Source organism: Theobroma cacao, chromosome 9, assembly GCF_000208745.1.
Source record: "Theobroma cacao cultivar B97-61/B2 chromosome 9, Criollo_cocoa_genome_V2, whole genome shotgun sequence".
NCBI classification, from domain to species: domain Eukaryota; kingdom Viridiplantae; phylum Streptophyta; class Magnoliopsida; order Malvales; family Malvaceae; genus Theobroma; species Theobroma cacao.
The window spans coordinates 5,596,183-5,617,451 of NC_030858.1; the positions used below are offsets into that span (position 1 = coordinate 5,596,183).

Consider the following 21,269-nt stretch of genomic DNA (forward strand, 5'->3'; position numbering starts at 1 on the left):
TTACAGGCAAGGCAATAAAGTGAATGAATATAAGGGCAGATACTAATGTTCGAGGGTACAAGTAAGCTGCGAAGATGACAAGTTGATTTCACATCAATCAAAATTTGCTGCAAGTTGTCAATCCAATACGTCTTCATTTTTTGGTATGACCAAATCTTTATTTAATTGAACTTGAACTAATCTATGAAAATGCACTGTGTATAATCGGCTCAGCCCACTGAGGCAAGAAAACATACAAGAAAGTGGGGCTAAGAATATATTGTCCCGTCCCAGCTGAATATAATTTATCATTCATAGTGCATAGCTATGTCCATATCAATGGCTACAGGTTTGAAAGATATAGCAGGCATTCCATGGAATCTTAATCCATTTTTAGGAGGCCAATTCAGCAAAGGGATGGCCACATCTAGAATTCCAAGTGTCCTGCTTTGATCATAAGGAAAACCTGACGACAAATGGAAGAACCTGTTGCACCTGCAAGGAAACTGGGCATAGCCCACTTTGGAAGCAGTCTCAGTAAGCCAGAAGCGCGTTTCAGCGAGGCCGGCCTGGTCGGCAAGTGGGGCTCGTCTTACTTGTCTTTTCTTCGATTTGCATCATCTATCAAAGGATTCAATTCGCCGCTAAAGTTCGATTTTGTTAAATTACCTTTTTAACATCTTCAGCGGAAATGTTGTTAAAGCCCTTTTCGTGATAGTTCTAAAATTTCCAGCAAGACGAAGGAGGACTGGTCGGTCATTTAGATGAGCCGTCCCATAGTCTTCGCGCCAGCCCAAAAATTGGGTATTTCCGTTACAATCGTCTCCCTTCCGGCCTACGTTTCATCTTCAGTCCCTCAAAAACCCTACACCGAAAACCTCTCTCGGAACTTTTTACTTGACAGTTAACACCAACCGCTTCCATTAGGCAGTAGCAACACTGCACCGCCATGACCACCGCGGCCACTGCCACTACATCATCCCGAATCCTGCATCACACCACCGCCTTCACCTCCGAAATCCTTTCACAATCTGAGCTCCGCCACCGCATTCTCTCGACCCTTCGCCGCAAACTTTTGCCCTCTGATCAACTCACTCTCAAACCCTTAAACCTCGCAGCTGAAACTCTAGAAAACGCCGTTTCCGCCTCTAATGCCTCCATCCAATCCTCCTCTCTCCGCGTTGCTCAAAAGCTCCTCCTTTCCTATCCTGAAGCCACTTTCTCCTCTTTCCTTCTATCCCTCATTTACTCTCTCTCCAACCAACCCATCAAATCCTCCCTCAGTCTCCTACAAGTTTTTTATCTTGACCCTTCATTGGCTCGATCAGAACTAGCACCTACTCTTTTCGAGGACCTCTTTCTCGTTTATTTTCTGCCTGTTCTTCAATGGTTCAATGAACAAAGATCAACCATTTTATCATCTTTATCACCAAATGTGAATCATGATGCTGATGATTATTCCATATGTGATGTATCCGTGGTCGTTCCATGCTCGAAACTGTTATCGAAAATGAGTGGTGATCAAGCTTTAGAGCTCAAGGAATTGGAAAGAAATTATGAAGAGGTTCTTGATGAAAATTGCAGGGTTCTTGTTAAGTATTTCAAAGAGGTTTTAGAAAATAGTGATGATGGAAACAGATTGATTAGTCCACCGGCTTTGGTTTTGAAACAAACAGAGAAAGATGAAGAACTAGACTACTACCAGGAAGATAAGAACATCAAAACCAAGGAACTTGGACTGAAAAACGGACGGTATAATGTAATGCTGCAGCTTTTAATAGTTTCTTCTTCAGTTGAATTTCCTTTTCTTGTTATTAATGTGCATGACCTACTCACGATAGTTGTAGTTACATAATTATACTTGAATTGCTTCGCCTAAATTACCTCTTTTGAGTAAGGGTGGTAGGTTATAATCGGGTGGGATAATGTGTGCTCGATTAAGTTACATCAAGATGATCAGATTTGGATAGAGTTCACAAATTGGGGTAAGCTGATCGGGTAGTGATTTTAGGATATTCACTGCTCGAAGTCGATAATAAATTATAATTTTTAATATTAAATTTTAGATTTATATATATTATTTTTGTTTATAAATTTTTTATAATTAATGTAATGCATACTAAAATTCATTAGTTATTTTAATTATAATTTTAAACTTTAATTTATTTTTTATAAATTAATTTTAATTTATTACTTTAATTTTCACCAATAATATACATAAAAATAATTTTAAATTTATTTTAATTAGATATTAAATGAGTATGGATATTTAACAAGTAGCGTCTAACATATTTAGATACGGAGTTTGAGTAAAAATTAAAAAAATTTAATTGAGTGTTTATCAAATTTAAATATTTTATCAAATAATAGAGTCTTAAAAAATAATATCTACCTTACTAGTTGACAGCTCTACTTCTTCAACGGTCAAAATTTTTTTGCCTAGTATAATTACCATTCACTGCAGTTGTTCCTATCTCGAGGATCTCCTGCGGTGAAATCGGGTTGACACTTTCTGTTCCATGTTTCAGTTATTCATATAAATCTATTAACCGCGTGTTTTCTCTTGTGCTTGAAATTCTTCTCCACTGTGTGTGTTTGGTAGATTATCTTTGAATCTGTCAAACAAAGAGAATAGTATACAAAACAAAAGGAAGAATACACACATACATTTATACATATATAAATAAGGAATTATTCTTGTGTTGGTGTTGGTGTGCCTCACACCTTCCGGGAGCTGGACCAGAGGCAGTGGACCCTCTGAAAGCATCTTTAGTCTGCAAATAATATGGTTAAAAGCGGTTAATTAGATCCAGACAGCCTTAATAATGTGTCTTTGCAAATTAGATTGAAAGAGCTCTTCAGGAATTTCTATTGATAAATAGTGGGCCACTAATCTTTTGTAATTTAATTCTTACAACAACTAATCATTAATAGATTTCAACATAAAATCATCTGATTGCTACATTTTTCCAATAACTAAATCAGCCTTCCATGATTTTTTTTTTTTTTTATAATTTTTTCTGTATCATATCAATTGGATTATTCCAAGGTTTCAACTTCCAACTTGAAGAAAATGGTTTGTAATTATGCCCATGATTTTTGTTGTTTTAAAATGTTATCATTATGATCTCTTCTGCACAGCATATAGGGGCTACAGCTATTGCACAAGTGGGCTATCGTTGTATATTTTTGGTTAATGGATGCTTACCTTTCTGTGTGAAAGAACAATTCTCTGGATTCACTTTGACTATTCTTAGTTTAGTCCTGCTTGCTATTCAAGGTCAATGACTTTCGCTTCAATTCCTGCAGCCAATATGGGCTGAAGGAGAAAGGTCAGTTGAATTTTATAGTAGCAGCAGCAGCAGCACATCCAAATCTCCATTTTTTCCTCAGAGAGTCTCTGTAAAGATCCTCAAAAAACAAAATTCCAGGACATTGACAACATCGTCCAATTTGAATTCTGATTCTGAACTGGAGTCTATTTCCGAGGCCAACTCTTGTTCCTCGGAACCTGAAGCCGAGATGGAGGTAACCGATACAAACAAGAAAAAAAATCTCCACCCTGACTGGTCCAACTATGCAGGTATTCTAGTTTTGAAATATTGTGTTTGTCTCTTGTAGGAAAACAACAGAGAAATTGCATTGTTGGAAAATGGAAAGAGCCTAACACAAAAACAAAAGCAGCCTGTTTTTGCTGATTCCAGTCGGTATGTAATACAGAAAATTAGTAATCATCTTTGCATTGTGTACTTCACTTTCTGATATTTGGATTCTTCCTGCTATCTATCAGCTCCCTGGATTATCTAATGGCAGATAATGGTAACCCCCCTGGTAGTGGGAAACATACACCTCCTAAGGATTTTGTATGCCCCATCACAAGCCATATATTTGATGATCCAGTCACCCTTGAGACAGGTCAGACATATGAGCGCAGAGCAATCCAGGAATGGCTGGATCGAGGAAACTCAACATGTCCAATTACCCGCCAGAATCTACAAAGCACTCAGCTGCCGAAAACAAATTATGTCCTCAAGAGGCTCATAGGAAGCTGGCAAGAAAAGAATCCAGGTCCAGTCCCACATCAGTCTGAGAACCATCAAGATATAGAATCTAAGCCAATGGTCAAGTCAATAGTTCCTGCAACTTCCCCTAATAGCGTCATAAGCCAAGCCACCATGGATAGAACTATTAATGAGTTACGCCAAGCGATTACCAATCTTTGTATGTCTGAAATTCTGAAGGAGTCTGAAAGGGCTGTCCTCCAAATGGAGAGGTTCTGGCAAGACATGAATATAGAGCCAGATATTCTAACTATGCTCTCAAAACCTCCAGTAATCAATGGGTTTGTGGAGATCCTGTTCAATTCTGTCGACCTCCAAGTGTTGAAAGCCACTTTTTTTCTCCTGTGTGAACTGGGGTCAAGAGACGATGCTGTGATCCATACACTTACCCGAGTTGACTCTGATGTAGAACGTATTGTGGCTCTATTTAAGGAAGGGTTGGAGGAGGCGGTTGTGCTGATATATCTGTTACAACCTTCAACCACTGGCCTAGTAGCGATGGATGTGGTGGAGTCCCTCCTAGCAATTATAAAGAAGAGAGATGATGATATGCTTAAAATGTGTATGAAGCCAAAAACAGCTTCTGTTCTCTTATTGCGACAAATTCTTCAGAGCAATGAAGAGAATGTTGCATCTTCAATTATCAATATAATTGTTTCTTCAAAAGTGATTGAAAGTATTGTCAGCAGCTTGGAAGCTGAATGGGCAGTTGAGAGGATTGCTGCAGTTGGTATCCTACGAAGATGCATACAGGAAGATGGTAAATGCAGAAACATCATAGCTGATAAAGCTCAGTTGGCTCCAGTTTTAGAAAGCTTCTTGGGCACAAGCGGTGAAGAACGATTTGAGATAGTTTACTTTTTTTATGAGTTAGTCAAATTACACAGGTATATTATCTTTGTGATAGTCAATATACATTATTGTCGCATGCCTGCATGAATGAATTTCCAATATTTGGTTTTCTCCAGGAGGACATTCAACGAGCAAGTTCTCAACGTCATCAGGGATGAAGGTGCTTTTAGTACAATGCACAGTCTCCTTGTTTATTTACAGACAGCGCTCCAAGACCAATGTCCTATTGTGGCGGGTCTCCTACTCCAACTTGATCTTCTGGTTTGGACCTAAAATTTCCCTCCAGAATTTAATATATGAGAAATCTGTGTCTATGGATTCTAGGATTTGTTTATTTCATGCAGTAATTGGCTTCAATAATCTTTCTCAATTGCTTAGATGGTTACATCTCCTAAGATGATAGCATTAAGCTATTAATAGTATATCTTGCTTTTTAGGTTGAGCCAAGAAAGATGAGTATATACCGTGAAGAGGCAATAGATACTCTCATTTCATGCCTCAGAAATTCAGAATTCCCTGCTGCTCAAATTGCAGCTGCGGAGACAATTGTATCACTGCAGGGGAGGTTCACTGGCTCTGGGAAGCCCCTTACACGGCCTTTTCTTCTAAAACGTGCCGGACTTGAGAAAAATTACAGAAACCTCATGCGGATGGAGCAGTTACACAACAATCCTGGAAAATTTGAAGATATATCTGTGAGTCTTCTCGAAAAAGTGCAAACTGGTTGTTGATCATCAATGCTGCTTGCCTTTTTTGCTACTTTACAATACTGAAGCTATTACATGTTTTTCATTTTTTTTTTTTGACGATGGGCAATGGCATCAATAGCAAGAAGAGAAGGCAGCTGATGCTTGGGAAAGAAAAATGGCATTTGTTTTAGTAAGTCATGAATTTGGTCTGCTCTTTGAAGCTTTAGCAGAAGGGCTGAAGAGCAGATCTGCAGAGCTATGTTCAGCGTGCTTTGTGGCAGCAACATGGCTTGTACACATGCTCAGTGTTATTCCAGACACAGGAATAAGAGGAGCAGCTCGAGTCTGCCTACTCAAGCGCTTTATATCGATATTCAAGACTGCGAAGGACATTGAAGACAGAACTCTTTCCCTGTTGGCTCTCAAAAGCTTCATTCATGACCCTGGTAGGTTCTAATTTTTGAAGTAAAAAATTGATGCATACATGCTTAAAAGATGCACAAAAATGCTCTGAGGTATCTCTTTGAGCTTGAAATCCATTTATTCTTTTCTTCTCATCTTGTGGCTGTCTTTGGTGCCAACAGGATAACAATCATGACCTATTTTTCATAGCATTTAGTGGATAGAGTAATAAATTATAGCAAATTTCCTGTAACGGGAAATTATACACCAGTTCATCGCTCAGATCTATTTGCAAATTTAGCTATGAAGTTGGCTAACAATGGATGATTATCTGAATTTCAGAAGGACTGCGTGATCTGGCTTCCTATATGAAGGACATTTTGAAAGGTCTAAGAGAGCTTAGGAAATCGTCCCCCTTGGCATTCGAAATTATCAAAGTTCTCTCTGAAGGACAAGAGTCCAGTGCTGTAAGTTTGTTAAACTTCTGATTGTTATGATTCCAGAAGAAGAAGAGGTATCTAAGTGAAATTGTCTATTTCTGTCGTGCTGCAGGACATGTGGAATCATAAAGAACTAATTCAAGTAGACTCCAGTGAGAATGGAGAAGTATTGTCAATGGTTAGTTTCAAAGACAAGATCTTTTCAGGCCATTCAGATGGAACTATCAAGGTAACGCTCTGTTCTGATGTTATATTTCACAATCCTCACACTGACTATTTGGTAATTGTACCAATTTTATTGCACGACAGTTAATGTTAAATTTTATTGTACATAAACATACATAGGATATTCAACTATATGGACATATGTCAGATTCTATACCATATAAATGTTAAAAAAGAAATTGCATTTGCATCCTGTTTGGACGAAAACAACTTGCAGTTTTCCCATTCCTGAAGTCCTGCTCCTTATGTTCTAAATGGTGGTATACAAGCATGCTTAGAAAGGGTTTCACCAATATGTATATGAGCTTTCAATGAATGAGGGGTAGTATTCAATTGGTTTATCCAGCCACTTCTCCTATTTGAAATTTTTTTGGCCACTCCTCCTATGTGGAATTTATTTATGGAGAAATTGCAGCCCTTAACTGATGATACAAGTTTGGCACTGATCCAGGTGATTATCTCACCTGACTGTAAAGTAGAATCTTGGCCCTATATATGATAAACTAAAGCACTCAAGCATGAACACATTAAGACTGCTTTTTGAACTGCTACTTTATTCTAGCTGAAACTGTACTTGATGTAGAAAGTTATGAAATTTGAGTTTCACTATTCTGTCAAAATGTTGAAGGTCTGGACTGGTAGAGGCAGCATTCTTCATCTTGTCCAAGAAATTAGAGAACATTCCAAGCCAGTTACAAGCTTGTATATTCTACAATCTGGGGAAAGATTATATAGTGGTTCACTTGATAAAACTGCAAGGGTATGCTCTTATGCTTCTTCCAGATTACATCAACTCAATGGCGACACTGATACATTTTGTTTGCGATGAGCAGGTCTGGTCCATTGGCGATGAACTAATACATTGTGTACAAGTACATGATATGAAGGATCAGGTTCATAACTTAGTTGTTGCCAACAGCATTTCCTGCTTCATTCCGCAAGGAGCTGGTGTCAAGGTATCAGATCAATTAACTCTTCTTCTCTGTGCTGGGTATCATTTCACGCTTCATTCCACAAGGAGTAGCTGTATTTTCTTAGCTTTCTGCAGCTGAAAAGGGTACTTGAATGTAAAACTGAAATTAAAATTTTTTTATTCTACACCTTGCAGGTTCACGCATGGAATGGACAATCAAAACTATTGAATCAAAACAAATACATCAAGTGCTTGGCTCTTGTACATGGAAGATTGTATTGTGGATGCCATGATAACAGTATCCAGGTATCGGGTTTTCTTTGACAAAATTAAAAGCTGGAAGCTTCTCTGGAATTTGATTTTCATTTTTTTCAGTCATTTGAAATCCTAAATTCCTAATCCAAGAATTTTGATTTTCAGGAACTTGATTTGGCGTCAGGAACGCTCAGTACCATTCAAAGTGGTTCTAGAAAATTACTAGGCAAAGCACATCCTGTCCATGCCCTCCAAGTTCACAATGGACTGATATATTCAGCCAGCCCTCCCTTAGATGGAGTGGCTGTGAAGGTTTCTTTTTCTTTTTGGCTATACTTCCCTTTAGATCTTCTTCATTTTGGTGACAAACAATGACTTTTTCTTCCTTTTTACCTTTCATTTGTTTTTCCTGCAAAGATTTGGAGCGCTGCAAATTATAGTATGGTAGGATCACTGCCAACTACTTCAGAAGTGAGGTCCATGGCACTAAGCTCAGAGCTGATATACTTGGGATGCAGAGGAGGAATTGTGGAAGTTTGGGATCAGAAAAAACATACTAGAATTGAAATACTGCAAACTGGAACTAATAGTAAAGTTCTATGCATGACTCTTGATGCTAATGAAGAAGTTTTAGTTATCGGAACCTCTGATGGCAGAATTCAGGTAAACAAAAAAAATTTCCTTTGCTCTTTATCTTCAACAGATTTGATGCATGCCTCATCCAACCTTCAAACATTCACTAAAATTGAATGATATGCCGTGATAGTTAACTGTCAAAGCTTGTTTACTCTGCAGGCATGGGGATTGAGTTAGAAAAGCAGGAAAGGAGAAAGGAAGCTGTAAATGATGGAGAGAGCACATTGATTTGATGACATAACAATTTGGAAGAGATAATAATTCCACTGAACATTCTTTTGCAGCCTACAAATGGACTTGATTGCTAATTTAAGATACGTTTTGCACCGTTCAAAAAACCATTTTGGGTACCTGGAAAAAGTAGAAAAAGAAGAAAACAAAAACAAAAAGAGTCCTCATTTTCAGACTTCATTCTTGACAATTGTATATAAGATGAAACAAAATTGTTCATTGTAATGCTATGACTTAACCATGTATTACTCTTTTACGACTTTTTACGACAGATATTCTCATTTACTAAAGGTAAATCGCATTAATAAGTTAAAAAATTATTTGCGATTATCTCCATTCTCCAGCTCGCAATATACATACAGAGCTGCTCCCACTCGATGTCCAAGCCCAAAACTCATTTTCTTAATTAATCTATGGCCCTTTCTTTTTTCTGAGTCCTCCCACTCCTATTATATTATGTGGACCGATTGGTACGTGTCTCATTCTGATCTAAGTTCCACATAGTAAATTTTGAGATCGGCAGTAACTGATGCTTATTCTTTTTCTTCATTCTAAATTATGGGAATTTATCGAGGTCAAATAATAAATTTGTAGTAATTGTTAATCCACCAAGCTCACAAAACAAACCTTGCCGCTCCCGCTTTTCAAATAGAGAAGGTAAAACCCTGACTTAACATTTCCAGCAATCCCTTCATCAAAAACCCACAAAAACCTTCGAGGAAATGGATTGCATAACTTCAGCAGTGGGGAAGCTAAAAGGTTTCGTTAAAGGCTTTGTTAAGGGCCGCGAATCTTCATCTCGCAGCAGTCCGGTATTTATCTTTTTTTCTTTTCATTTTTGTAATCTCTTTCTCTGTCGATTTCTTTTCCTAATTTTAACCATTTTTTTTTGTTTTAAAGATTGAAATCCTGAAGCGGCTTCAGCGAGAATCTTTTTCTGACCTGATGAAACTCCGAGACCGACAAGACAAAGTCGAACGTTTACTTTCACTTTACAGAACATCAAAGGGGAACCCGTTCCAAGAATCAAGTACCCATTTGAGGGGTGAAGTTGATCTTCTTGGGGCCGTATTGTTAATGTCTAATGTCGACGAGGAACATTGGGATGGGGTTGGACGGGCAGGAATCAGAACTGGGGTTGGTTCCAGGTTTAGATTTGAGACAACTGTTCGGGATAAAGATTCTGTTGGGGTTGAGTTCGTGGCTAATCAGAAAAGGGATACAAGTACTGATGATGATGTATATGGAACTCCACTTTCGCTGTCTAAGTTGTTTTACAAAGCAAATGCTGGTGATTGGTTTTCTGCTATCGCAATTCCATTTGGAGCTCAGTTTCGAGATTTCGATGTTGCCTCCGACATTTCCCTTCAGGTACAATCCACTAGACCTTGGATTACATAAGGTGAGGTAGTTCTTCCGCTTTCTGTAAGCCTCGCAACTATTCCTAAGATTCGAACTTGAGACCTGGAATCTCAAGTTTTAACCATTGACATAGATGTCTTGTAGGGTCTGGCTTGTAAATTATTTATGAACTTATAACTGTGGAGAAGTGTTTTAACTAAATTGTGCAAACTATGTGTTCTTGCTGTATGGTTCTGCGCATTCCATTTTATCGAGTTGCATCTATTTGCATGAATTTTACTGTTATTACCGATCAGACTCCATAATGATGTGAACTTTTAGTTATTGTCTCAAACTCTTTTCGGCACTAACCTGGAATTTCTGTTTTGTTGTCTAGGAGGAAAAGGGCCTCACTGATTTATCATTTGGGCCACCCCTGTTGCATCAGCATAATGGAGGTGCAATTGGGATGACAGTGAGAAAGTCAAATATCATTGCTTCGCTGGCTCAATCTGTCTCTGGGATGAGATATGAACATTGCTGTAGTACTTTTGTTCAAGTTGTTTGTCAGCTTCCAATAGGATTGAAATTCTCATTCTTAGGCCTTCACCGAGGGCCTAAATTAGCAAGTCGTAATGTCCGCCTTGGAGCCTTTGCTATGCCAATTGGTTTTTCAAGACATCTTGAAGATGCTGATACAATAATTGAAGCATCTTCTCCACCTTTTACGACAAACATCCTGGAAACTGGGTCTATTGCCCTAAAGTTGGAGTCAGAACTTGATGAATACAAAAGACTTGCAGGTTGGATTGAGATGAAACAAACAAATTCAAAACATTTACAATGGGCTGTTAATTTGACTGATTTTTCTGAAGATGTATTTGGTTGGGGTATGAGTCTTGGTGGGATTGTTGAAGTTCCAGGAAACTGGGACAAGTTTCAGATTGAATCCTATATAAAATTTAACCTGGGTAAGAGATTTAACTTGAAGCCAGGCGTTGCTTATGTCGTAGATGGAAATTCCAGAACCCTGGCTCTTATGCTTCAGTCTAACTGGTCCCTCTGATTACCACCTTTCTGGAAAGTCATATGCTTTGGGGAAGTTCAGTTTTCTCTTCAGGTATATGATTTGAAATATCTATTTTAAGCATATTACAGTCTTCGATAAAATGATTCAGTAGTCTAATTTTGCCAACTTGTTGGAGCCATTGCCTTTTCCAGTCTTAGATAAGAACATGCTTTTCTTGATGGACTCCATATGGGTGTTGAGATTTCTATGCAATCACACATGCAAGTTACCGTCAGGATAATGTCATGACTTTTCAAGTTTTATTTGTTATGCTAATGAGACATCTGAGAAAATGGTGAAAAAGAAAATGAGACATTTGAGAAGCTTGTAATCATGAGCATTCAAGCATATATGATCTTGCACTTGATGAATATCAAATATTCAATTCTATAGGAACAAATATATTGTTCATTTGATCAGCCATTTGAAATTTCTTTCCTGTTCTGGGAGCCTTTCTTTGTTGGTTCGTACTTGGATCAGGTTCATCTAATTTCACCAGGATCAGTCATTAGTCTTTTTTCAGAAAGCTATTTGCTAAAGTTCCTCATTGATTAGGGTTCGGCAGAACACAATATGTGGGATTATGTTCAGAGGTATCTATCTTTACTTATGTACTCTGAAGAAATCACATCTTTGTCTCAAAGGACTTAATAGTGTGCTTGGAACCAACTTTAAGGTAATGCAGCTTTTTAGTGTCAATTTGCTGGAAACAATTAATGCATGCAATTTCACATGCTTATAGGGAAAAACAAAATCTCTGGTTGAAAGTTACTATATATTTTTATGGAGATACATGTCCAGATACTATGTTTTTGCTTTACCTTGTTGCTTGAGGAATTTTAATCTGGGTATTGGAAACACATAATGTGAAATGCTACTCATCACATGCATGATTTCCTCTTTCTATTTGCTTTGTAACTTGTTATTGATTACCCTGCATGGGATTATTAACTTATAATTCTAGCTAGCACCCACATCATGTTCTTTCTTAATTGTTTTTATGATACATTTTACAACATTTTGTCCCTTTTGGGGAACAATGACAGTTGAAACTTAACAGCAACACAATAACAAACTAGACCTCCATATCCAGATTGCAACCACCAAATAATAAGTTGTTGTATGTCTCCAAAACCAGCCCAGCTGGTGCTTTTATATTGTCATTTATTCTTACTCCTATAGGAGCTGCTGGCACTAAGGCTTGTTGGTTGACCATGTTGCATCGTTTTGGCAATCCTAACACCCTTAAATTGAGGGGCTCTTCATCAGCTGCTTCAACTGGTATTATGCTTTGGTTGGAATTGCAATTATGATTTTATTACTGATGTAGTTTATATTGAAGATTGAAGCTGGATGAGTTGTGGTCTTCAGAGTGCCAATAGGACTCATGATCTTTTCGATTGTCATGTTCTCCTTGAGTTCTTCCCTATGTGTAAAAGACAAACAAGTGCTCATTTAGCATTCCCCAAGTCCACGTGGCAGCATGTAAGATCAATCACCTAACGTTTGCCACAATAGGATTCTGATGGATATGACTATCCTAAAGGTTAAAAGCTCAATACAGCAACGAAGAAACCAAGGTAGACATAGTCATTGATGATATTATAATAAAATGGCTTGTATGATATGTATTAATTGGTCAGTTTATGCTTCAAAAAGCATTTTCAGTTATTTTGTTAAAGTTTTTGTCTATTTGGTCCTTGGTACTCATATCTAGATTCCATTAATGTCAGATAAAGCAAAACTTTTACATTTTACTGATTCAAGTTGGTTGCCTAAGAATGATTTTGTATTATTTTCCTTCAGCGCACCTTTAGTTTCTTAATAAAGTTTGCCCGATCAGAAACCTTGAGATAAACTCAAGGCTTTGATGGTTGGGGGCCTTGGAAACATTGAATCTCTACTTGGTCAGATAAGTAGAAGAGATTCAAGTTGATCACCTTCACCACCAGGCAGGTTTCAATTGACTGCCACAGATCCATATTCTTGTGAATCTTGTCAAGAATACTAAGGAAAAAGGTGAAAAAGATGAAAAGGTGGACGAGTTTAAGGAATTCCCAATTGTGTTTGGTTTGGTGTTGATCTGGACATTCGGCAATTACAATAGAAGCAATAAGTTGTACATAAAGAAATTTCTCACTGGTTAATATCTAACAGCGAAAATTTTTATTTTTTGGTTCTTTTTAGATTACTATATAAGGAGAGAATTTGAAAATTGGAACATCCTCTTTATGGTAAAGGCTTATGTTAGGCTAGTCCAAACCTAGAAACTTAAAATCTATATATTAAATGGGGAGACAATGAATTTCTTTATAATTATATGGAGAAGAGAACCTTGAATCTGAAAAATGAAGAGACAGACAATAGTTCCTTTATTTCATCTATTATTCTTCCTTTTGCCATATAGCTTTTCCAAGCAGGGTAAGTGATTTCTCCTTTTCCGGCTTTGACTCAATGGAGGACCTGGAGATTTTGACCATTGTGAATGGAATAATTGATCGAGAATCTAAACGTAACAGCTTAGAAAAGCCCATACACGATGTGAAATTACTCCACTTTCATAAGCGTTTCTTGACCGCTTCAACTCTCAAGAAATAGTCAGCAAGCGGCACATCTCTTGTACACGATAAAAATCAATTGAAATCTTGGCAAAACAACCAAATGGGAGAAACATGACCTGTCCCATGCTGGTCGTTGGTTGAACAATCCTCGATGCATACTTATTTAATTAAGAATAAGTACAATTTATTTTAAAAAATGCTTTAATTATAAATTATTTTATCTAAGTTCATCTTTAATCAGTGTAAAAAAAGAGTATTATTTAGTTCTTTTAATATTTTTATTTTAAATTAATTGTTATAGTGTTGACATCAACATTTGCGTGACACTGTAAATATTGATCTGGCATATAAAGTGGGTTTAGGTTGTTGAACGTGGTACTACCAAATCAACGTGTCAACATGACGTGACACTATCATGTCAGCAATCATAACTCAAAGTGCTATGTGGCATTGTCACGTCACACTGACACGTTGACGTAATAGTATCACATTAGCAACTTAAACTCACTTTAACATTTTCCTTTTAAATTGATTGTTATGGTGTTAACGTTAACGTTGATGTAACATCAAATATTGATCATTGCCACATTAGCGTGTCCATAAGCCAAGACACTACCACGTCAATAACAAAAATTCAAAGTGTGATGTGATATTGTTATGTTACTTTGATATATTGACATGGTAATATCACATCAGTAATTTAAATTTATTTTATATGTCATGTCAATATTTAATGTTATATCAATGCTTTGTCAACACTGTAATAATCAATTTAAATTAAAAATATTAAAAAGATTAAATTAAAATAAATTTAAAAATAAAAAAAATTAAAATATTACAAATTTAAATAAAATGACTAAATTTAAAAAAAATATTATAATACAGAAATTTCTTAATTTTTTGACCAATTATCAATTGACCTACCCCACCCAAAAATAAAGAAGTGCTTGTATACTATTTGGTCTTCGTTTAAACAAAGAATGCCATTGTCCATAAGCAGGCTTTCCTTTTTTGGAGGATTTGAATCGGTGGTTCGAGCCGACCTTAGACACGGTCAGCAGCGCCACGCCCAAGCGCAAGTCAACCTCATCAAAAAGGTGTTTATAGCATCTTTAAAAGGAAGTGCCGACGAGATTTTCACATTTCGTGTTTGTTTAGTTTGATTTTTTTTTTCAATTTATTTATTTTTTAAAAGTAAAAATCAGATTAAATACAAAATTTTAAAAAACTCTTAAAAAAATAATTTTTTTAAAAAAATAAAATTAAAAAAAAATTTCAGAAAAAGCTTTTATTAGAAGTTTTTTTTCTCTTCTTCAAAAAATGCAAAAAAAAAATTTATTTTTATTTCAAAAATATTCTCATTTATTAAAATAATTATAATATTATCTTCTAAAAAAAATACTCTTTATGATAATTTTAATCAAAATNAAATACCTTTTATAATAATTTTAACTAACATTATAACTTATAAAAAAAAATTTATTAAAAAAATTTTATTAAATAACTTTAACTTAATTTTAAAAATTATTATTTTTTATAATAATTTTTAAATTAAAAAAAATTAAGTCAAATAAGCTCTTCGTCAAATCAGTTGAATTTTAAATCTTAACAAGATTTCCAAAAGAATTCTCCAATTAGCCACATGTGTGAGTAAAACTAAAAAATAAGGGATGCTGCGGAACAATCCTTTGATGGCGTGGAGGGTCAGCTAGTTTAAGTAAACTTTTATGTAATTTTGATTACGTGGCACAGCGTTATTGCCTTACCAATAAAATGGGATCGCATAGATTTTATCTCCCTCTATTTTGGTTTGCGGATCTCAAAGTAATTCAAATCCAGCTAATAGAACCTTCTTCCAAAAATCACGATCTCAAAGTCCTAAAACCCTATAAATACTCTCACACTATTTTCACATTTCGATTCATTTCATCGGAGCCTTCATTTGTCCCATCCGATCAAGTGCCTCATCTGCCAAACTAACAACATCACCGTTGATTTTATCCAATGGCTCCGATTGCTGTCGGAGACGTGCTTCCGGACGGTTCTCTCTCCTACTTCGACGCAGAGGATAAGCTCCAGGAGGTGTCCGTACACTCACTCGCTGCTGGTAAAAAGGTCATCCTTTTTGGTGTTCCCGGTGCCTTTACCCCCACTTGCAGGTAAAAAAAAGAAAACAATTCTCTTCTTCCTCTCGTATTTTAACCGTCTGTTGCCCGTCAACGTGGCTGATTATTTTTTAGCGGATATTTCAATGGAGGGTTTTGATTTGGTGTGACGCAGCTTGAAACATGTGCCTGGATTCATCGAGAAAGCTGAGGAGCTTAAACTCAAGGGTGTTGATGAGATCATTTGCATCAGCGGTAACTTTTTAGTTTTCATTTTTCCTTTATATTGTTTTTGTCTGCTGTTTTACTTTAAATTAATGTTCAATAGGCATCAAATTAGTCTAAATTTTTTAGCGCAGATTGAGGATATATATTGTTATAGAATCTTCATTTCTTGATAAAAAAAAATAGTGTTCGTAGAGTAGAAATTAGGATTGAGTTTGTATATAAAAGGAAATATGCAGTTTTTCCATTACAAAATGCACGATTTTAACTTTTATTTTAGTTATTTGTTCGTTTTTAGTATTTACATTTGCACTCTAATTTTGAGGAAACAAATATTAGCAATCTTAGTATCAAACAAAGTGTGTGTTGTTTTGCCTTATGAAATGTTTTTCCATGAAATCTAATAAATCTTTTTTTGTTCTGCTGCTTTGATTTTCTTCTTTTTTTTAGTTTAAATTTATCTTTCCTTGTTTTTTGGTTGATGGTCAAGACTCAATAGAATTAAGGTCCTATCTTGATATGAATAACATATCATTAGAGAACATTCTCTTTGAAAAGTTGTTGCTTTGAAATCATAAAAAAATTTTATAAAAAAACAAAAAATTGCAAGCAGTAGAATGCAAACTCTACACTTTTTGATACGTGAATACCAGATTTGACTTTAGACGGTTGACAAAATTTCAATCTTGTTGTGTTTGAAGGTAAAGGAAACTTAGTTCTGGTTTTGTAGCATTCGTAAAGTTGCTTTAATCTGACTTTAGTATTGAATTGAATTTGCAGTGAATGACCCCTTTGTGATGAAAGCTTGGGCCAAAACTTACCCAGAGAACAAGGATGTCAAATTTCTGGCTGATGGTTCAGCAAAATACACCCATGCTCTTGGTCTTGAGCTTGACCTTGGCGAGAAGGGGCTTGGCACTCGTTCTAGGAGGTTTGCTCTCTTGGTCGAGGACCTCAAGGTGAAGGCTGCAAATGTTGAATCTGGAGGAGAGTTTACCGTCTCCAGTGCCGATGACATCCTTAAAGCTCTTTAGATTTGCTTTGTCCACAGAGGTGTGTCCTTTTGGCTTTGAAATTCCTAGCCATCTTGTTGAACTATCCTTTTGTCTTTATGCTAGTGGCTTGGGATGTGGATTGTTATATGTAGCACTTGATGGTTATGGTAATAACAGATACCTTTCTTTAATTTCTTTCATTGTATGTGGCATGATGAGAATGTTATATACTTGTATGCAATGCTGTAATTGGCATGGTAAGAGGAAATGCTCTTGCAAGAACTATGATCAATTGGCAGCTAAATATATCGAAACTGTTTGGTTACTCTCTCTCTCTCTCTCCTATCTTCTTTAGGAGGGAGGGGGTGGGGGAGGAGGGGGAAAGAGAAGATTCGAATCTTACTCTTTGGGTGGGGAAATCATGCATCAATTACCAAGTCAAATGCTTGAGGGCTCCAACTACCGAGTCAAATTCTCAGAGTGCTTCTCTGTTTGAATGGTAGATGGTTGCATTCCCTATAGGGGTAATTAGGTGTGTAAGAGTGTAAGGGGAGTTGGATCATTTGCACATTCAAGATTTTAGCAGGGCCTCTTCCATGTTAAAGGACTTGTGCTAGAGGGTAGAAACTAGGAAGCAAGGAAATGATTATTTATTAGATACGTTACCATTCTTCTGCAGAAACTAAAATTAGATTACTCTTCTTGAGAGAGTTGTTCATCTAAAGATGAAAATGCAATAATCCTGATGGCAGATGGAGCTTAAGATGATTTGTTTGGCATCAAAGCCCCATTCCCCTCTAATCTCTCTAAAGCCTTATTACCGTCTTGGAGGTTTGTTTGCTGCCTTGGAAGTTCATCGAGCCCTTGTTGTCACTCAATAACAAAGGGAACCTGCTTGCCAATCAGAAAACAAAACGCATGTACAAAAGACCACCCAGCAACAGATCAAAATAGCATTCATCCCTGCACAAAACAAAAATCACAGGGCTACTAAACGTTAGCCCCAGCATCATTTACAGAAAAAAAAAAAATCAAGGGGTAGAAATAAAGAGTTACACAGCCTATTTCCAAGAGACATAAAAATGCAACCATCCTATATGTACCCACCAATTCAAAAAAAAAAAGAAAGAATAATAATAGAAAAAACGACACAATCTTTGAAAAGGCTCCATTGTAGAAACCTCTCAGGATATCAGATTGCAGCAGAACCCCTTCTTGGGCTAAATCATCAGCACTTTGAGGTGCTCCATAAGCAATTTTTTGGGCTCTTGCTTTAATGGCCTAGTTAAGCCCATCCCTCAAACCTCAACAAAACTCCAGCTTGTTATCATGTACTTGTGGCAAATGATGGCACTGGTACTGACTGCCGAGCTTGGGAAATTTTGGAAATTTAAGGTTCACCTTATCATTTTGATCAACAACCTTAACTATTAAAATAATATATAGTAATTGCCAGTTACATGATTTCAAATTACACTTGAACCCTTAATAAGAATCATGCCTTACAAGGTCAAAGACATCGGTTAGCCAACCAAACCCCATAGCTTAATTTAATACAATACCTAAATCAAGTATAGATCTGCATGATCATTCTGACAGAAATGATGCCAAAAAAACGTGAACTAGGCCAGTGAAATTATTTCAGCTTCTCCATTGTTTGGCCTTTTTTTCCCCTTTTGGGTGCTTAGTTATGAGTTTCACGAGGTTCTAAGGAAACTTGGGCTGACATGTTTCAACTCATGGTGCTAGTGGAGGATCGGACATCAGATAAACTTTACCTTCTGGAATTCCAGAATATCAGATTCCATCCCCAAAGTATGAGCTTCAATTTTGATGGGAGCTTATTGTCTGGTCTGGTTCCAATCTTTTCAATTCCATTCTATTATAATGTTTTTTCATATCACATTTAGGTGAGTGAAAAAAAAAAACAAAAATAGATATTAGACTCTGAAATAAAGTGCTACAAAATAAAGATTGGTATGATTGGTTTCATCCTTTTGAATATAACCAAAAAAAAGAGTAAGCAAAATGAAAACTCAGCATTCCGAGGCAATCTATGACAAATCTAATCCTCTGGACAAGTGAGCTTTTGGAGTTAAGAGATAAGTAAATTATTGACTCCAACAGTATCCATTTGGATTGAAGCTCAACAGTTACATTATCTTCTATTCCATAGTTTCCTATTATTTGTCATTTGACAAACTGTGATGTAAATTAGGAAATGAAAGAGGGGAGGGATACAAAATTAAGCTTGTAGTATCATCCTTTACCGCAGAAACCAATCGTGTAGTGGTTTGCACTTGTATTTTATAATTCAATACTTAATTTTAAACCTCAGTATTAGTTCATTTGGTTGTTCTATAGTTAAATCATGACTCCAGCTTAGGTCTGAGGAAGCATTGGCAAGATTTATATGCAGGTTCAAGTCTCTTTTGTCAGACTTTTAAAAAATATGAGGGTGACAAGTCTCCCAATGTCTGATTTTTTCCAACCAAAAAAGAAACAACGAGATTGTAAGATTTTGGTATTTGAGTTAGGCCTATAATAAAACCCCACTCCGCCGAGGGGAGGAAGGGAAGTGCTTGCTAAGCTGAAATTCCCTGTTTGAAAGAACGCGAAGAATTCATCATTCACATGAACCGTATTTGTTCAAATAATGCAAGTGTAATGAAGTCGTGAATTTGCAAACTTGTCAAATATCCTCCAATTAAGGGACACTTTGTCTCTTCAGTGAATTTGGACACTGTCACTATTTTTAGTGATGGTTTGTCAACATCTACTGTAAGTTTGGTTCAAGACAGCTGGATCTTGTAAGATCTTTTCTTTGCTCCCCACAAACACCCCAGTTTTTCTTTTCTCCCCTGAAAAAAACAGAATAATTTTTGGCAGAAAAAACAATATACTGTGATAATAATTTCACATTATTACTGAACTTAAGGTGAACTCTTTGCATTAGAACACACCATTTTCTTGTTCAGGTTTAACTCTTCCTTGAATCCATTTAACGCACAAGTTGTGACAATTCAAGGGCAGGTGAAAAAACCGAACTCTACAATGGAAACAGGAGAACAACCAAATCAATTTTTGCCATTTCATGTCCTCCCCGCCTGCTAAGCATTTAATGCCAACGAACCCAACCAACCTTTGCCATCAAACATAAATAACATGAAACACAAAAACACAGTCCCCCAAGAGGGGTCATTCTTTTCAAGAAAAGCAGCAGAAACCTGGTGACCAAAGAAAGAAGAAAAATACTTTCTTACCCCACGTTTATTTAATGCAGGCTTCAGTAAAAGAACACCTGAAAAAAAAAAATAGAGATTTGGGCCAAGCATGGAAAGTAGCATGGTGGGCAACTGCAGAAAAATATGGCTAATCTACTTTGTCCTTTGCAGTAGTTTGCATGTGTATGATAAATAGGAACAAACGACAAGAGGACATCACGATTGTTGATGTAATAAATTGAATGAACCTAACGGTCGCATTCGTTTCAAAAAACTGTTTAAAATGGTAAAGTATTAAAGAAACCATTTCTCCACCTGTTACTGTGTTTTTTATGTGGAGCACAGATGCAGAAAAGACATTTGATAATGGATTGTTACACCTTTGTTCTGGGCCTCAAGAAAAATGATGTTGCCCTTGGGTCTTTTCTAATTACCTTTTGGCCACGGTAAAATAGGATGATCTTTTCAAAATAATATAAATTTATTATGCCCATAAATATGGGGCAATTTATTAAGACTTTGGTACCTTAATTCAAGGTAGATAAGTTGGTCCATCTCTTTGTTCAGATATGATAACGTTGAGTTTCACAAGGCTTCAACATTCAAGGTTAACATTAAAGAATCCAAAATCACTTACTATCAAAGATTGAATGAAGTTGCTGACACTAGTAAGTTGTTTAAGAGTTTTGGAACTTGGGATAAATATTTAAACTTTGTAATACTAACATTGTTTTTCAGGTTCAGACTCAATCAATCCTTCAAGAGTTAAGTATTGAACTATTGATAAAAGGAAACTACATATCATTTAAAGACATGAGAAATACTGAAGATGCTCTATGGAAATTTAAACAGTTGGATGAGCAGTTGAAACTTATTGGACTAGAATTTATGGGAGGTTTATTTGTTTAATCATATCTACCTTAGCAGTAATAAATAATGTCAAAAACACAAGCTGGAAACCAACAATGAAGAAGGGCCATAGGTTGCCGTTTGAGAGGGGGCCCCATTTTCTGCATTTCAAAATATTCATCTGTTAGATTTTTGAAATCTATTGAGAGGGACGATA

General features: G+C 36.3%; 3 protein-coding genes across 5 annotated transcripts; all 3 read left to right on the plus strand.

Moving 5' to 3' along the window:
• LOC18588565 (putative E3 ubiquitin-protein ligase LIN) lies at positions 24 to 8,972 on the plus strand. The gene is made up of 15 exons (XM_018127374.1): positions 24 to 1,738; positions 3,289 to 3,507; positions 3,601 to 3,686; positions 3,770 to 4,927; positions 5,009 to 5,153; positions 5,330 to 5,587; positions 5,721 to 6,027; positions 6,326 to 6,450; positions 6,536 to 6,652; positions 7,277 to 7,408; positions 7,482 to 7,604; positions 7,757 to 7,867; positions 7,982 to 8,128; positions 8,234 to 8,479; positions 8,612 to 8,972. Exons 1-15 carry the CDS (start codon positions 929 to 931, stop codon positions 8,627 to 8,629), a joined length of 4,002 nt encoding a protein of 1,333 aa, XP_017982863.1. The 5' UTR covers positions 24 to 928; the 3' UTR covers positions 8,630 to 8,972.
• On the plus strand, positions 9,275 to 12,852 carry LOC18588566. Of its 3 annotated transcripts, none has more exons than XR_001929163.1 (4): positions 9,275 to 9,495; positions 9,584 to 10,054; positions 10,422 to 11,144; positions 11,544 to 12,852. XR_001929163.1 is itself a non-coding variant. In XM_018126562.1 (3 exons), the coding sequence occupies exons 1-3, from the start codon at positions 9,406 to 9,408 to the stop codon at positions 11,088 to 11,090; spliced, it is 1,230 nt and encodes a 409-aa protein (XP_017982051.1). In that variant the 5' UTR covers positions 9,275 to 9,405; the 3' UTR covers positions 11,091 to 12,852. The 3 variants fall into 3 exon arrangements, 1 of the variants encoding a protein (XP_017982051.1); XR_001929164.1 differs by having other exon boundaries at positions 12,424 to 12,852; XM_018126562.1 differs by having other exon boundaries at positions 10,422 to 12,852.
• Positions 15,464 to 17,179, plus strand: LOC18588567 (peroxiredoxin-2B). The gene is made up of 3 exons (XM_007013053.2): positions 15,464 to 15,813; positions 15,935 to 16,014; positions 16,765 to 17,179. The coding sequence occupies exons 1-3, from the start codon at positions 15,659 to 15,661 to the stop codon at positions 17,016 to 17,018; spliced, it is 489 nt and encodes a 162-aa protein (XP_007013115.2). The 5' UTR covers positions 15,464 to 15,658; the 3' UTR covers positions 17,019 to 17,179.

Coding starts and splice junctions, on each gene's coding strand:
- LOC18588565 (XM_018127374.1), top strand. CDS start 929: ATGACCACCGCGGCCACTGCCACTACATCATCCCGAATCCTGCATCAC. Junction 6,028..6,325: donor AAGCTTCATTCATGACCCTG/GTAGGTTCTAAT, acceptor TCTGAATTTCAG/AAGGACTGCGTGATCTGGCT. Junction 6,451..6,535: donor AAGGACAAGAGTCCAGTGCT/GTAAGTTTGTTA, acceptor GTCGTGCTGCAG/GACATGTGGAATCATAAAGA.
- LOC18588566 (XM_018126562.1), top strand. CDS start 9,406: ATGGATTGCATAACTTCAGCAGTGGGGAAGCTAAAAGGTTTCGTTAAA. Junction 9,496..9,583: donor CTTCATCTCGCAGCAGTCCG/GTATTTATCTTT, acceptor TTTGTTTTAAAG/ATTGAAATCCTGAAGCGGCT. Junction 10,055..10,421: donor CCTCCGACATTTCCCTTCAG/GTACAATCCACT, acceptor TTTGTTGTCTAG/GAGGAAAAGGGCCTCACTGA.
- LOC18588567 (XM_007013053.2), top strand. CDS start 15,659: ATGGCTCCGATTGCTGTCGGAGACGTGCTTCCGGACGGTTCTCTCTCC. Junction 15,814..15,934: donor GCCTTTACCCCCACTTGCAG/GTAAAAAAAAGA, acceptor GGTGTGACGCAG/CTTGAAACATGTGCCTGGAT. Junction 16,015..16,764: donor TGAGATCATTTGCATCAGCG/GTAACTTTTTAG, acceptor TTGAATTTGCAG/TGAATGACCCCTTTGTGATG.